At 31.2% G+C, this 16,601-nt stretch overlaps 1 protein-coding gene across 3 annotated transcripts in view; it reads left to right on the top strand.

The window, feature by feature from the left end:
* LOC130894017 (otoferlin-like) overlaps nucleotides 1–16,601 on the top strand; it is an 88,825-nt gene that overhangs the window by 54,437 nt on the left and 17,787 nt on the right. For all 3 annotated transcript variants that reach the window (XM_057800527.1, XM_057800530.1, XM_057800528.1), the window contains 10 exons: nucleotides 1,852–2,038; nucleotides 2,780–2,884; nucleotides 3,316–3,609; nucleotides 6,309–6,499; nucleotides 8,081–8,278; nucleotides 10,633–10,749; nucleotides 11,232–11,384; nucleotides 12,323–12,523; nucleotides 13,030–13,379; nucleotides 15,235–15,636. In XM_057800527.1, the coding sequence (XP_057656510.1) occupies nucleotides 1,852–2,038; nucleotides 2,780–2,884; nucleotides 3,316–3,609; nucleotides 6,309–6,499; nucleotides 8,081–8,278; nucleotides 10,633–10,749; nucleotides 11,232–11,384; nucleotides 12,323–12,523; nucleotides 13,030–13,379; nucleotides 15,235–15,636 (2,198 nt within the window). The remainder of the gene's footprint in view (nucleotides 1–1,851; nucleotides 2,039–2,779; nucleotides 2,885–3,315; nucleotides 3,610–6,308; nucleotides 6,500–8,080; nucleotides 8,279–10,632; nucleotides 10,750–11,231; nucleotides 11,385–12,322; nucleotides 12,524–13,029; nucleotides 13,380–15,234; nucleotides 15,637–16,601) is intronic.

The raw sequence follows: 16,601 nt of genomic DNA, 5'->3' as shown, positions 1-16,601 counted from the left end.
GAAATATTTTTTACCAATTCACACTCGGAGGCCCTTACAAATTTGCGTTGAGCCACAGTAAATGAAGACGTATTACTTGAATGAAAACGGTCGATTCATATAGTGGTAGTAAAGGCTTCTAGGGAAGTGAAGCGTTACTACTTGGTGTTGGGCACTTTGATCATATCTGAAAGTTTTACTACAATCGGCTGCCAGGTATCCTACCGGTCTTGTCTCCACCATGCTTGGATATTACGGTGGAGTAGAGTTTAAGAATTTACTGTCACAAAATAGAGGTGGTTCTAGAACGACTTGAGCTTCTACATTTGATCAACATATCGCTTCAACATTTCTTCCTTGTCTTGTCCTCTGTAGTTCAAGTCTCTATCGATAGCCTTTGGTTCAAGCTTTGGTAGTTTTATATACCAATTACTTGGTGAAACTTCTCTGTACTGAATGACAAAATTTTTACTATCATAGCTTTCTTAGGATTAGGTACCAAAATCTCTAGTTAGAACCTTATTTCGCTGTATGAGATCAGCAAGCTTAGACTATAGTAATATTTTGATCCCGATGGTAAATTTGTAATAATGTATTCAGTAACAGTTGTGATGTTTCCGGATAAATTACAGGCATCGCAAATCTTTCTATTTATCTGTTGGACGAAGGATGGAAATATGCACATCTTTTATATGATATTAAATAACTCCGTAGCTATCTCAAAAATTTTGAACCAATTAATCACCCGTATTATCACAAAATATATTTACGGGCATACCATAATGTGCAAATAAAGGCTTCTTTATATGGCACTATTTCATAAAGTACTTAGTACCATACAAGTGTCAACTCATTTAGAATACTTATCCAGCTCGAGGAAAAATATCGTTCCTTAAAAAGCCAAGGTGATGCATTATTTATTCGTATAAGAATAAAACAATTTTTTACATATTTTTTCAATATTTCTCTTTTCTATTTTTATTCAATCCTAAGCCAGATTACCTTGGGGTGTATGACTGTTTTATTGTTATTGGGAGTTGTGACATATACTTTTTTCTCTTTCTATTTTACCCTTTTTGTCTGCGTTACTTCTTTTGGTCTTCTATTTCACAATTACAACTCCTAGTCAAATGTCTCCTATGCCACTCCTATGTGACACATTATATTTTACGTTATAACTGAAGCATGGCTTCACACAAGATATAATTTTGATTTTCGTCAACTTTTTACTTCTTAGATTTTTTTTATATATTTTTCGTGAAGAATCATCTTAGATCTCTTTCGTTAGTTGTTTGTTTATTGTCTTTGCGATTGTTGTAGCTTCTCTTGAAACTACTAAAACGGTGTTATATGTTATTTTCAAAAAATTTCAAATTTGGCGGTTATTGAGAGATCTTGATTAAAATATACAGAAAATATGCCCTAATTGAAATTTAACAAATTTTCATGTTGATCTATAGATATTGTTTGGTTAGTTTGATTCATTTTTTAGCAATAATGCCCAAAATATAGGATATTATTCCTCATTTCATAGTAGCTTCATTTTTCACACACGTTAATCAATATAATGTATGTTGTCTACGAACAAAAAAGTGAGACGAAAAGTCTATCATTTTTAGAGGCGACTTTTCTTCATTAGAAGTATTGAATTCATCCACACCCTCAAAAACACAAAGGTGAAATTATACTCTTCAATATTTTCTAAATATTTATTTCCTCATAACTTTTCAACAAACTTCTTGATAAATGTTTCGATGAACGTCTATGTAACATAGATTTTAAAAAAGGCTCTAACTACATACTCTATTTTTTAAATAATATTGCAAGTATTTCTCCAAGCACCAAATGGTTAATTTAATCTGTCTATTCCAGGGCAAAACAAGCGTGGTAAAGCACAGTTATGCACCGGTATGGAACGAACAATTAATTTTCACGGAAATGTTTCCGCCCCTTTGTCAGCGGATAAAAATTCAATTGAGAGCTGACGATCCAGTGAAACCGACGGTCATCGGAACCCATTTTATAGACTTAAAAACTATTTCCAACGATGGCGAAAAGGGTGAGATATGCAGGTTAGGTTAAGTTAGTGTGAAAAGTGCTTAATCTATAAATCTTAATAATATTTAGATTTAGATCAGCTATCAAATTACTTGTATAGATTTAATGGTAGTAGCCTCTGAATGTATTCTTACTCAAAAACATTTACTTAATCAATTTCCTTCGGAGATGTTGAGAACAATATTGCAATTGGTAAAAGTTATGATAATAGACAACAGAACAGAATAGATAATCAAAATAATGATTTTCCTATGTTAGCAGTTATATAATGATTCTTTTTTTTTGAAAATTCGAGATTTGTCATGATTTGCACGAAAATTGAAGAAGCTAAATATAATCGTTTAAGTTTTTCGGCTCCTCAATCTGATTACATAATCATCACTTTTTCTATCAAGCAAATATTTGTACTAAAATTGAGAAAATTAACATATTTTTCGTTTACTATAACCCATCTCCAGTCTAACAAGCTTATTCAATTTTGGAAGCATTATTTGCAAAATAATTAATAAATTACATCAATTTTAATGTTCTTTCTAAATTCGATTTCTCACATATTTCATGGAGAACTATTTTGAACATCTTAGATGATATTGTGTCGCTTCTAAATTTTACTCAGAACAACTGTTAATTTATATAAAATCGTAAAGGCACTCACATTCTTTCTGTATATCATCATAGCTAGCAATTTTATGGAAGGAACCAAATAATTAGACTAAAAAATACAATTTCATATTTTTTATAGGTTTTCTCCCGACATTTGGTCCATCTTTCATCCACATGTATGGATCTACAAGAGATTACAGTCTTATTGACGAACATTCTAGTTTGAATACGGGGCTAGGAGAAGGTAAGAAGTGAGAAAAGTCCGTCCAATTCAGATTCACTATTATTCACTTGAAATATATTAAACATCATGTATTCCAAACTGGGCTGGCTGGCAACTCATCATGAAGTTAATGTTTACTCTATAACCTAATAATTCTCATAAAGAGAAATATATTTTGATTAAACGATGATAAACTGATAATAAATGTTGTGCGTTTATCAATGAAAATAAATTGAAAATAAAAATGATGTAATTTTACTCATGATGTAAAATGAAAACTGAAAAAACTATTATGAATAAAAAATAATTTGATCTTTTGAAATTCCTAACTGCATTTCGATGTTCACCCTTTGGGAGGGATATCTAGTAAGAAGGTGAATCTAGAACCGTTTTTTTTTTGAAAGGATGAGATGAATCAAATATATGCTTAAAATATTTCCTTTTAATTTCAGGTGTGTCTTATAGAGCTCGTCTCCTAGTTTCAATACGAACTGAAATCACTGATAGTATTGACCTTTCACCGGTAGCAATAGAGCTAGAACCTATTATACCAATCAATGAAGCTTTCTATGCTAAAAACGAGGAATTTTTTCTATTCGCCACCATTTTAGATGCTTCTATTTTAGAAAAGAAGTTGGGAGATAAAGCTGTGCATTTTGAAATCAGTGTCGGTAACGCTGGAAATTCTATGGATGGACACAATCAATCTACTAGAGAACACTACGATTCTGACAATGAGGAACTGGGTAAATACATTGGATAATTTTCTTCAGCTCCTCACTTATTGGACCTTCTTATAGATTTTTCGTGATAATTTCTCTTTGTATAAAATCTGATTTTATAAAAAATCGTTCAAAAAAACATATAAAAATAATAGTAATAATAATAATGATAATAAAACTAAAGGAGATAAATCATCACGAAAAATGAATATTGAGATTGAGATTTTCAAATCAAATATTTTTTCAACACTATTAAAAAATAAAAAGGTTTTTGTATTGTACCGTGTGATTATATTGATGTTGTGGAATTACAAGTAATTAGTATATTTTCAACGAAACCAAGTCGATATTGGTGGTCAAATTACACATTACAGTAGAGCTAAGTTTAAGATATTCAATATTAACGTCTTTTGATATAGAATTTAATGAAAATTTAATAGACTATAATCTTCTTCTTACCTCCATAATATGTCTAACACCTGTTAGTTCTTCGATATCTTTCCCCACTTTCGTGGTAAACCTCTACTCCGTGCTCTAATTGGAGATTTATCCCTTGCTATTTTTACCAGTCTATCGTCTGTGATATCAATTCATTAATGTTATCTACGTAACATAATTGTCCAATTTTTTCCGCTTCTTTCTCGATCTAATTGTGTTTTCCTGAGATCCACCTGAGAAGTTTCATGATGTTCCTGGTCTTGTTTCTGATCTGTAGGTCGTTATAGGTCTAATTGTTGCTTTGTAAATTGGTGCCGTTGTTTCTTATCTTATGTGTATGTTCCGCCATTCTACGTTGATATCCTGCGACCTTATTTGTTCAAGCTACTTGTCCCCTTACCTCGTCTTTTACCTCTCCATAACTGGCTATGTCAATTCCAAGGTATTTGTGTTTTATTCTCTGTTGTTAGTTGACCTAGTTCTAATTTGTATCTAATGGGCTCTTGTGACGTTGTCATGCATATGGTTTTTACAACCAAGATGGTCAAATTATACTGTTTTTCTGTGAGATTGAAGATATTCAATAATCTTTGAATATCATCTTCATTTTCGACACATATCATGGCATCATCGGCATAGCACAGGATTTTGATTTCTTTGTCACCCATTTCGTAATGTTTGCCTAGCCGCACCTTTTTTATGATTTGACCCATTATTATGCTGAATAACATGGGACTAATTGAGTCTCCTTGTCTGATACCTCTATTAACCGGTAAGGGTTTTGTTTGTTTACCATTAATACGAGCCTAAATATTCTAATTTAATACGGTCAAACGCTTTTGTGGGCCAATGAAGCATAGGAATGATCGTTTCTCATATTTTATGGATTTCTGTAGTCCCATCATTTTTTCTTTCGTTTTTCGTCATATTTTCAATTTTTTTCTTATAATAGTATAATAAAAGTTCTCTGTTTTCTGTTATTTACTGATAGATGCTTTCACAGCAATATTTTTAGTGGAAAGGAACAGAAGTAACTTATTAAAAACGAGTATTTGAATAACGACCTACAATGTCAATATGAGAGCCAAAATCTCTGCAAATATAAGGTTTCTTATATTGCCATACCCTTGCTTGCAGATGGATCGGTCTTTGCCTACTTTGGCGCCGGTTCTCCCTTTTCAGTCCATTGTTTTGATTGTTCTTTTGTTTAAAATGTGACGTTGGCTCACGTTCCCTCCATGAATATAGAATGACGCAAAAATTGGATTTTTTTCTGTGAAAAATTGCCAAAAACTCGATGAAGACATCTTCACGATGTTGTTTTAGTTCCATTGTGAGCAAACGCGGTGCCCAATTAGTCGAAACTGCGATGCTGATCTTCACAGGCTGTAGGGCCTCGCTTAAACTTTGCTACCCAATATTTTACTGTTGATAATGAACGAGCATTCTCAACCAGAATAGAATCTAGTTCAGCTTTCATATTGGTTGGGCTAACGCCTTAGAAATTCACTGATAACGTGCACCATTGCTAATACAGTGGTATTTTTCAAGCAACTACCACCATCTCCAGGTTAAGCTAGGTACTCTGGGACTATCCTCGAATAATACATAACAAAATTTGATACAGTTACATACTCTAATGTTAACACTATGCAAATCAACACTGAAAAGTATGAGTCATCAATACGATTTATTGTTAAATCAAATCTCCTTCTACTATTTTAACTACCAATTGCCATTGTAAATATTATGGGGTAATAACGGTTTTATCAATTTTTCAATTGTAAAAAGCATTCTTAAATTTATTTTGAATTATATAATTATAACCAAACAAATAAACACATTGAGCCAAAACAGTGAATAAAAGTTCTTATTGAAGTGAAAATTTAAATACCACGAAGCTGTTAAAAAATAACATTTATTTTCCATGTTACCAGTCGATACCTAATATAGAAGCACTAATAACTAGGCACGTGCTTAATTAATTATACTTATAGACATAAAGACTCAAACAGTTTTCCAACAATTATATTACATATTAAGACCATAAATCTCTCAATCCTGACTGAACTGATATAAGATCCAAGGTAAAGCAAAATCAAATCACGCACCACAGTGTATTCAACTTTCTGGACGCTTGTTGTATGTAGGTCTCAAAAACTCTTGTTTCCGAAGCAAAATGCTGCTAGAAAGACTATACTACGTGATAAAAATATACTTATAGTAATTCATATAAGTTTTTATGATATAAGTACTACACATTAGTATCTAATAATTATTTTCAGAGGTAGTTACAACAGAAAGTGCCTCTTGGCAAAGCACAACGACTCCTACCAAACCAATGACTCATGATAAGGCGTTTTACTTCTTACCTTATTGGGATAACAAACCCTGTATGCACATTAGATCGGTGTGGCCAGATCATCGGAGACGAATGTACAATTCAAATATCATTACAAAGCTCGTAGAACATTTCGTAAGTATTTATAACAAAAAAGATCAGTAACCAATAAATAAAAATGTAAAGGTGTTTGATCGTATCACAATTTTTAAAAAAACCAAAGTTAAATCTGAACTGAACAATTTAGTATCCTTACTTCCTAATGAAGTAACATTGAATACACTACAAATATTGCCTGTTTATAGTGTATTCGAAAAATATTCCCAAATAAACATTAAATTATGTACCAAATGGTGAGATCTCTATAATTAAGAAACTACAAAATAACTGAAATATATATTGTTTTTTACATAATTTTAGACATATTGCCCTTCACATCAAATATTTAATGCGGATCCTAATCCTAAACGAGATTCCAAACATGGTGTTGAACTTGAACTTTCATATTATCAGCAAAACAGCAATGAGATACCTCGAAAAATAAACAAAGTTTATAATTAAGAATTACAAATAATTGTAGTACGATGAAATACATACTCGATAACATATCCACAGAGAGGAGCAGATTTAATGGTTTCGGATAAAGGTAGACGAGTTCAATCATTCAATAATGCGACTAATAAGTCTCTCTCTATTAAATGTGATACAGCTACATTTGATTGGCCATTCAGTAAAACGTTCATAATTTACACGTTAGTCAGCGAAGTTTATGAAAGAAATTCATTGGAATTGTTGAAAGAGTGATCAAAAACAGAAAACAAAGTAAAAAGTAAATTGATTCCAGTATAGATAAAATAGTCGATCTTTAATGATTATAAGTCACTAGTCATCTAATATATCTAAAAGATAAATGCCATAATTTGTCTGATTCGAGACAAAAATGCACAATATTCCTTGATTGGAGGCGACCAAAATGAAGAAGAATTACAAAAATTCTGCCTGCTTGTGAAAATCCACAATTAAGAAAAAAGTTAATACTTGTCTAGTTATTACTCGTATTCATAATATTGCAAGTTAATTGATTTAGCGTGAGAAGAAATTCACTTTCTCATTAAAGTACTGGAATCACCATTTTTGTTTCAAGTGATTCTGACGATTCTACAAAGCTCTTGAAATTACATCAATTTGCTCCTTCAATACAATGAATATAAAATATCAGACATTCATTTATTCAAAAAAATACGGCACTTAGTGAAGAAAATGTGGCTGGGAAATATTTATGATTTCTATAGTATTTTTTTCAGCATGATATCAGCTTTCCATATTCTATTTAATCACATATTATACAACGTACGCCATTTTTGTTTCAATTATAAAAAATGTTGTAGTGTTAACGAACGAACGAGCCGAAGTCTTCGCTATAGTTTCCTGTTAAACCCATTACAATCAATCTTGAAACCACCCTATAGTTTGGTCAGAGTACATGGTTATCATTTATTCTTCTCTAATAGCAAAATAAATTCAACTGCTCAACTAGTAAACGATAAGGTTCGAGAATATCATTTATATTGTACTAACTACGATTGTACTTGAATAGACATAGACATTTTTCTGAAAATTCTTTTATTATATAAAAGGCACCGCGTCATTGAGAAGTTAAATTCATTTGGTTAAAGTTTAGAAACCTTTAACCAAATTAGTTGTAATCATTTTCAGGAAGACGGGTTGTCGGAAGTGAATTCAGCGGTAGAAGCCGAGGATCCTGATATGGAGATTCAACTCAAACGAGTTTTAGATGACCTTTCGACGAGATGTGCTAAGTATATTATTCTATCGAAAGCGTCTTTGAGTGAGGCGGAAACTGGAAAGACTAAACTTGATAAGGAACATCTGAAATTATGTCAAAGAGAAATTGTAAGTGTGAACTTATAGTTTATATTTAATGAATAAATGAAAAAATCCTTTGTTCTTAGGTGTATTCTTATTTTCAACAATTTCCAATTACAAATAATTTTTTTCAATAATAGATACACTTGAAATTGAGAGCTTGGGATATGAATAATTTGATCTATAAATATGCAATATCTCTAACCATTTCAAAATTTATATTTAAACTTGAATATCGAAAACCCTGAACGAATTTCTGGATAAAAACAAATACCTTTCATATTATTGATTCGGAATATAGTATGATAATACATGAGGCATTGAAAACGGTTCTAAATAAAATTGTTATATCATTAGCTGTCATTCCCTTCCTTGGCAATATTATAATTCGCATAAACGTACTTATTATCTATTTTTCTTTCATGCTGAATCAAATTAAATTAGTACATCTTACTCAATATTCAAATTCGCGAGGTAGCCTGATTAACCGTAAAAATAGTATATCATTACTAGGCTCTTTCAATGACTTATCGCACAATAAAAAGGGAATGGGAATGTTTTAAAACAATGTAATTATAAATATTTGTTCACATTTTCTACATCAAAATAAATTATATCTAAATATATTCACAGTCCTCGTGAGGAATAAGGTAAACATATACGTTAGAAATGATAATAGATGGGAACTTTTATTTTTGGGTATTTCCTTGTTACATCCCTTACTTCTATGAATTAGAGAAAGAAGCTACATAAAATTAAGTAAACATCAATATCAGCTGTACAAAATATTGACAGTTTAAGATTTCATATGAGCTAATGAACGAAAAAGATTATAAGTTCTCAATATATTTAAGTTTTGAGATAATTAAATAAAACCAACTATTTATAATTGGATGTCTTTATTATTTTTCAAAATATTCTCTATTAAGATCAATATACTTTTGCATGCGTTTGAAGTGTTTGAACCAATTTTCTAAGCATTTTTTCCATTCCGATTAATGTACCTCCAAAACATATGATTCTAACGCATCAACGACTACTTAAGGTATAGAAAAACGTTACATCGCAATTCATTTTATTTTTGATCTGCGGAAATAAGAAAAAATCATTGAGTGTTAAACAAGGACTGTATAGTGGATGACCCATCGATTCGATGTTTTGACTGATATTTGTGTTTGTTTGAACTGATGTGGAAGAGCTCACATTGTCGAGATGGAGAATTATTCGTATTCTGGGATTTTTTCGAACACTTCTAGCAAACAAATGATTGTGTACCATTCAGAATTGACCATTCTACGTTGCTCTAATGGAACGGTGGTGGCATGTACAGTTATTCCGAAAACACAGGCGTCCACTTACTTCGAAGTGCTTCGTGCGCTAACAACTTTTTTTTATTCGTTTTGAAAGAACCATAATATACAATGTGTTTAATTTCTTTTTCATATGCATAGACGATTTTATGAACGTCTTTTTTAAAGCGATTGTTGAAATTATGCGGTATCCAAAGTGAACAAACCCTTTTGACAGCCAAATTTTCTTTCAATATTGAATGTATGCTAGTGGAAATATTGCTTAAGTATGCCTCAATCTCACTCAATTCATAAAACCACTGAAACACGATGGCTCGAGATAGTGTTTTATCACCTAAAGTCGATGCGAGTTCTGCTGATGGTTTAATACATGTCGAAAATCATCGTACGATTGCAAATATTTCAATGTCTAAATTGATAAAATTTCTATCCTTCTCGCGTTCTTGATATCCTGAAACGGGAAAATTGCATTAATAAACTGAATACTTTCAGTCACTATAAGGAAACTAATTGTTTAAGAAACCCACTTAACTTGTAATTGATCGAATATCGATTCATCGACTCACATTTGATTTTTCGATGTCTCGTGAATTATATAATTCACAAATTAAACCATTTTATGCAACTTCCTAGCCAAAGCCTTATAGGACAACCAATGTAATTCCTCCTCACAAACTGGGAACAACTATGTATAGTTCACTTATCCTCAATCCATAGTAAATATAGTACAAGTATCATCAAGTCTATTTCTTTAAAATATAATTTAGATTTATATTAAGTATTTTTGTGTCATTTTTGATAATATTTTGATATAGGAGCAAGTTTCGAAGTGTGGATGTTTTCATGTAATTTATTAGAATAAGATCTACATATAATTGGATTCAAATACGGATATCTCAGTCAGTGGTGCCCAAATATCAATTTCTGTACTGTTGAAATATATTAAATTGTTTTTCAACTGATTACAGATATTATTTTATTAGTGTTTAATAGTACAACAACTTATTAAAAAATGAAAAAAAAAATTTATTTGGCAGTAAACTAATATTTTTATCATTTAAAAACACACAGGAACAAATTGGTAACTCTGCAAGAAATCTCAAAGCACTCGTCACAAAAAATTCGTTCAAAGAGAGACTCAAATCGGCCCAGAAATGTCTCGGAAGATTGAAGATCCTCGTAGAAGATGTAAGTAGATTATAATTTCTTATCATTTTTTTTGATTTCCGATAATTATTGAATTGCATAGTAGTAAACATTCAAATATTACTAAAAATTTGTATTTACTTTCAACTTATTTAGTACATAGACATGCTTCTATGACGATCTATATCGCTTTTAAAATTCTGCAATTGTAATTTGGAGAGGTACACATTCTTGTCATGATAAATTCCGTCAAAAGTTGAGAAAAATAAAACAAATTCAATTTTCTGCACTGCACTCCTCAATTAACTACAAAGTATACTTACCATAGTCAAATGAAAAATGACGTTATATTCAACAATGTAGATTTACACCGAAAATATCAGTGATAGTAATTAACAGTTAGTGTTTATTTATTTATTTAGTATTTATATTGTACGCCAAGTGAATTACCTCTACTTAGGCATATTTAAACATACGTTTCTCAAATTCACTTATTCAATTTTACTCCATTTTTATACTTTCAGCCACAACATGCTCTGCCAGATGTTTTCCTTTGGATTATTAGTCGAGGAAAGAGACAGGCGTACCAACGTATACCCGCTAGAGATATTATCTACTCTCCCGTCGAAGAAGAATGCGGAAAAGATTGCGGAAAAGTTCAAACGATGTTCTTGAAGGTTTGTGAACATTTTAGACCAGCATTCATTGATAGGGCCAGTTTGAATATTCAAAAAGGAAGCAACTGCACTAGATTATCCTAATTGATTCTTCAAACGCAAAAATTTTAATTTCTTACTTAATTCTTATGTCTATCTACAGTTACGAGTAAAAGAAGTAGGGTTGAGTGTCTTTTCTCTTCCAGATTTATTACCTTTTATCCGTTTTAATATTCTCGTATTTCCTCACTTCCGTCTTGACCCTTCGGGAGCTACTTAAAGTATTCTTGACACCTTTCAACTTAATCTTCCTCCTTTGTTACAATGCCTCTTTTGTCTTTTACATTTTTCAGGGTTATATTTTCCATTGTTCGTTGATTTCTCATAATTTTATAGAAAAACTTTTGATTGAAAAATCTATAAGAGTGAAACAACCAATATTGATGAACATCGAATAAGGCAAGGAATTATTCAAATGGTTGCTATCCAATTATGTGTCCAGAAATGAATGGCACCTAGTTTGAATATATGATTTTAGCTTTAACAATGATTGTAAATTTGTTAATTACGTCGAAATCAAACAAGATCTTCGGCATAATTAATTAATACATTTTTCTTGTTTTATACGATTATTATTATCTCTATAAGGCTTGAGGCGCATGCACTTTCATATATAAAATTGATTTGGTTCATGATTTTTCAAGTGCTTTCATAATTACATGAAAAATGTATGATATAGAAATAGATTTCGCAATAAATTTGAATAAGTAATACATATTTTGTATCCATTTCATCGATCCCGATTTCTAATTTTTCTTATATAACAACAAATCGGATCTTAAATAAGCTCCGATTTAATGTTATTATTATTTCTTATCATATATTCTTGTTCCATAACTGTTGAATTTCTATCAAATGACTTTTGAGAGGAATGACTAATGATCATATTATTATTTTAGTTGCCAGGAAAAAAAGCTATGGGACCGAGTGGTTGGTCCATCCCTGCTAAGCTAGAAATATTTTTATGGCTTGGTTTACTTAAACATAAAAAAGATCTCTTTAATGGTTTGCCGGGCGGTTACGAGCATACTCAAGAAATCAAAAACATTGAAAGACCCCGAGCTTTACCGCCAAATACGATTCATTACATAGAAAAACACGTGAGTAGTTATTTTTGTTATTACAACCTACCATAATTATGTTTCTTGCATATAAGGCGTTCTAACTAATCAAGTTTTTGTCAATAAAAGTTATATTAAACGTATAGTTTTTTTTCATATTCATATATTCATGAAACGGTTTTAAAAATTATATAGAAATGTTAAAAAACGTAGATTGGTGTAATTTAAAATAATTTTTTGTCAGATGTCTATAAGGTTTCAAAATGAAAATTATATTGATACATAACTTCTTAATATGGAGCACAATGAAATTTTAATAATTGATCACGACACATCCAACATATCAGTGTTACACAAATTCTTCAAAATTTCACAATCAATATGTATATCTCATTTGGTGTAAATTTTAAATTCTATTATAGTAAATATATTAATAACAGAATAGCAACAACTTTTAGAGGTATATTATCATTTTTCCCAGCTTCATTTCACAAAACACGAATTACCCGAAATAGTGTTGTCTGAAATTACTTTAATTTTTCCAGCTGTTTCAACTACGTGCTCACATTTACCAAGCAAGATCCCTTATAGGAAGCGATGCTTCGGGCCTGTCGGACCCTTTTGCAAGGATAATTGCTGGCGAATTTAGTAAAACTACTCAAGTAATAGATGAAACCTTGAGTCCAACCTGGGATGAACTTTTAATTTTCGAAGAGATACTGATCTACGGCGATGGTGATGAAATAAAAAACGATCCGCCACCGATCATTATCGAAATATTCGATCAGGATAAAGTTGGTAAAAGTGAATTCATTGGAAGAACATTAGCAAAACCCAATGTTAAACTTAAGGAAGATGCTTATTGTAAGCCAAAATTTCCACCTTCTCTTGAATGGTAAGATATTATCGAATTTTTTTAAGAAAAATATTATGTTAGTTTACGCCTCAATTCTTTTGCTATAGAGATTGCATTGTGATTATGGACGTGATAAATTATTTATGTTAAGGAAACCGATCCTATCATTCACTAACCACCTCACAAGTTCTCGCTCAGTTTATTTTTCCTTCAGGAATTCCCTTCTTCAAACGTCTAAAATGTTATCTTTATTGAGAAATTCAACTGCTCCGTCAGAATGATGTTTCATTGAGTCATGGCTATAGTAGATTTTGTACTGTTCAGGAATTTTGGCAACTATATCATCATACATTTTTTCAACATGTTTGTTGAGAGGAGCGATTATTGCTGTCTTCCACCCCTTCATAATTTCAAAATATTTCATCAGTTCACCGTTGCCTAATTTTAGTAAATAATCAGCAATTCGTTGCTCTATATCAACGCGCATATTTTCTTCTAGTTTAAAAGTCTTAAAATTGAAACATAAGGTGCATCGCTTGATAACTCAGTTTTACTCGCACGGTGAAAGTATCATATTTTAACTAAAATGGAATTTCTGGAACCGTTGGTGATATTCATACCGAACACGATAACTTGGTTATCGAAACGCGCATATTTATTCTTCAACATACTTTTATTTGATTATTCAAAGCACAAAGTTGATATTTTCGATAATCGACGAATGTAGGAAGAATACCTAAGCAGCAAACGTTTATTTAAGAGGTACCTAGATGGGACTTACATTTCTTTAGAGGTTGGAAGCAAAGATAGTGTAGACGATGGCAAATGGATCAGTCGCAGAAAAATTATCAGTGAAACCTACTTCCCCTAAAGTTAGTTTAAAGTTAGTTATATAAAAACAAATATGCATGATATATATTTCATAGGGTGCGTTAGATTCCAGATAATAATCCCGACATAATTTTCATTAAAAAAATCAAAGGAGAAAAGTTACATGCGGTAAAAAATATCACATTAATTAAAAATTATTTTAAAATAAACATTACACACAATTGCACTTGACAGATAACAAATAAACTGTTGCCCTTTCATGCAAAAAATACTGAACACACTATTTTGTGCTTCCACATTATCAATACTCACAATTACACTGTCTGACGCACGTTTTGATTGAACATTTTACCTTCGGTCTCTGATGAAAATAACTTATTATTGAAACTTCCGCAAGACAGAGCAATTGTGAGTGTTGCTCTAATAGCAATAAACAGTGTATTTAGTATGAATAACACTAGAGATTCCAGAGATTCCAACTGAAAATGTTCAATTCAGAGTATGGAATTATAAATAAAACTCAGAAAGTGCTGTCATACGAGTGCTATTTAAGTTGTTTATAGATACTTGAAACATTCTACGTCTTGATGATCGCGATTAAGCAACAGCAGTGTGTCCATCTACTCACTTAGGCTTTGGTGATAAAGCATTATCTCGAGCCACCGTGTTTTGCTGGTTTTCCGAAAACAATCTTGGTTATGATTCACTACAGGATGGTTTTTGTGAAAGTCGTCCAAAATTGGCTATTGTAGCGAAAAACATTGATGCTGTGTGTAAACTGATATTGCAAGATCATCATGTGACATTGAGGCATACATTTAATATTACATGAACATTTAGCTATCAAAAACCACTACAAAGCAAGTAGTCACCTGTTTTTTCGAAATAACTGTTCATGTCGTCACCATTCCTTTAGAGCAACATAGAACGATCAATTTTGAAGGTTACAAAAGCATTAGTTTGCCAAAATGTTAAAAAAAAAACAGGAAAATCAATCTATTCAAAAACTTAAGTGGCAGCCTTTTTAGATGTACAGAACATAAATATTTACGTTTAATTTCAGGTTTACCCTAACGAGAGGTACAGATGGAAGAGCCGGAGAACTCCTAGCCGCATTCGAACTTTTGGAAAAACCAAATGACACTGAAGGTTCACTACCGTCATTGCCTAATCCTAAGGATATTCCGATACATCACGAGACAGATACGAAGCGACTTGGTACTGTTTTACCAGTTCCAAGAGGAATCCGCCCAACTTTGGCTAGATATAGAATAGAAGTGTTGTTTTGGGGTTTACGAGATTTGAAACGAGTCCATTTTTTAACTGTCGATAAACCGAGAATAGATATTGAATGCTCTGGAAATATCTTATATTCTACTATCATTCAAAATAGAAAAAAAAATCCTAATTTCAGTACGCTTGTTAGGTTTTTAGACTTGGATTTGCCGGAGCAAGAGCTGTATAGGTGAGATGAATTCTTATTTTAAATTTGTACCGAATATTTTAAATTAAAGTAATATAATAGAAGGAGAAATAAGCAATGGCAGCAGAATATCAAATCTTGAGTAGATCTGAATCCCGAATTAAGAAATTAAGTATTTGTTTTTTCCTCACTTTCCATACTTCGGCTGCCTTTTGTTTGTACCAGATCCACAACAGAGTATTTTGCAATACGTCGATTCCTTATCTTTCCAAGTTCCAAGTGCTTCTCCAACTTTTAATTTTCAATTTCTACCTAAAATTGGGGCTTTTTCTCTAGATATGTCATTACATAGACCTAGTGTCTATTCTTGACATTCTTTTTGTTTCTCTTTATCGGCTGCATTCGGTCTGTTATGTTTTTAGAGTTATAATATTTGTTCATTTCTTACTTCACCTAAAATAACTGAGTCAATGCAGATTTTCTCATGAAGTTTGAATAGCCCAAAGAGATATCACACAATCATAAAGTCCTAGTACATCCATTAAAATGCATTTGCCATAATATAATACTCAAAGCACCTTAATAATAAACGTTAATTGGAAATAAAGAGAAGATTGTTTTATTCAATATTATATAATTAATTGAAAATGGTTATTAATATTACATATGATATGGCATGTGTTTTTTTACAAAGAAGACTTTGCAATGAAGAAAATGAAATATTTTAAAACAAAAATAAATAATACCTAACAAAAATATATATAGAAGAAATTCTCATTAAGTAATGTTGAACCATTGAATAAAGTTGATTAATTAGTATCTTTTATGAGTGTCAATAATGATTAAACAACCAAATCTGTAATAGATTATTGTTTTTACATTTTTATTCTGTACAACCTCTTATATATAAAAAATAGCTCTCATCATTCGCCCCAATTTTTTCCCTTTATCTTAAAAAACTTGGATAATCTATCTTGTTCTTGTATCTTTCTTTGTATTATTATTAA

This window comes from Diorhabda carinulata, chromosome 5, assembly GCF_026250575.1.
Source record: "Diorhabda carinulata isolate Delta chromosome 5, icDioCari1.1, whole genome shotgun sequence".
NCBI lineage: Eukaryota > Metazoa > Arthropoda > Insecta > Coleoptera > Chrysomelidae > Diorhabda > Diorhabda carinulata.
The sequence above is the reverse complement of the archived record's forward strand: the minus strand, read 5'-3'. Positions and strand labels throughout refer to the sequence as shown.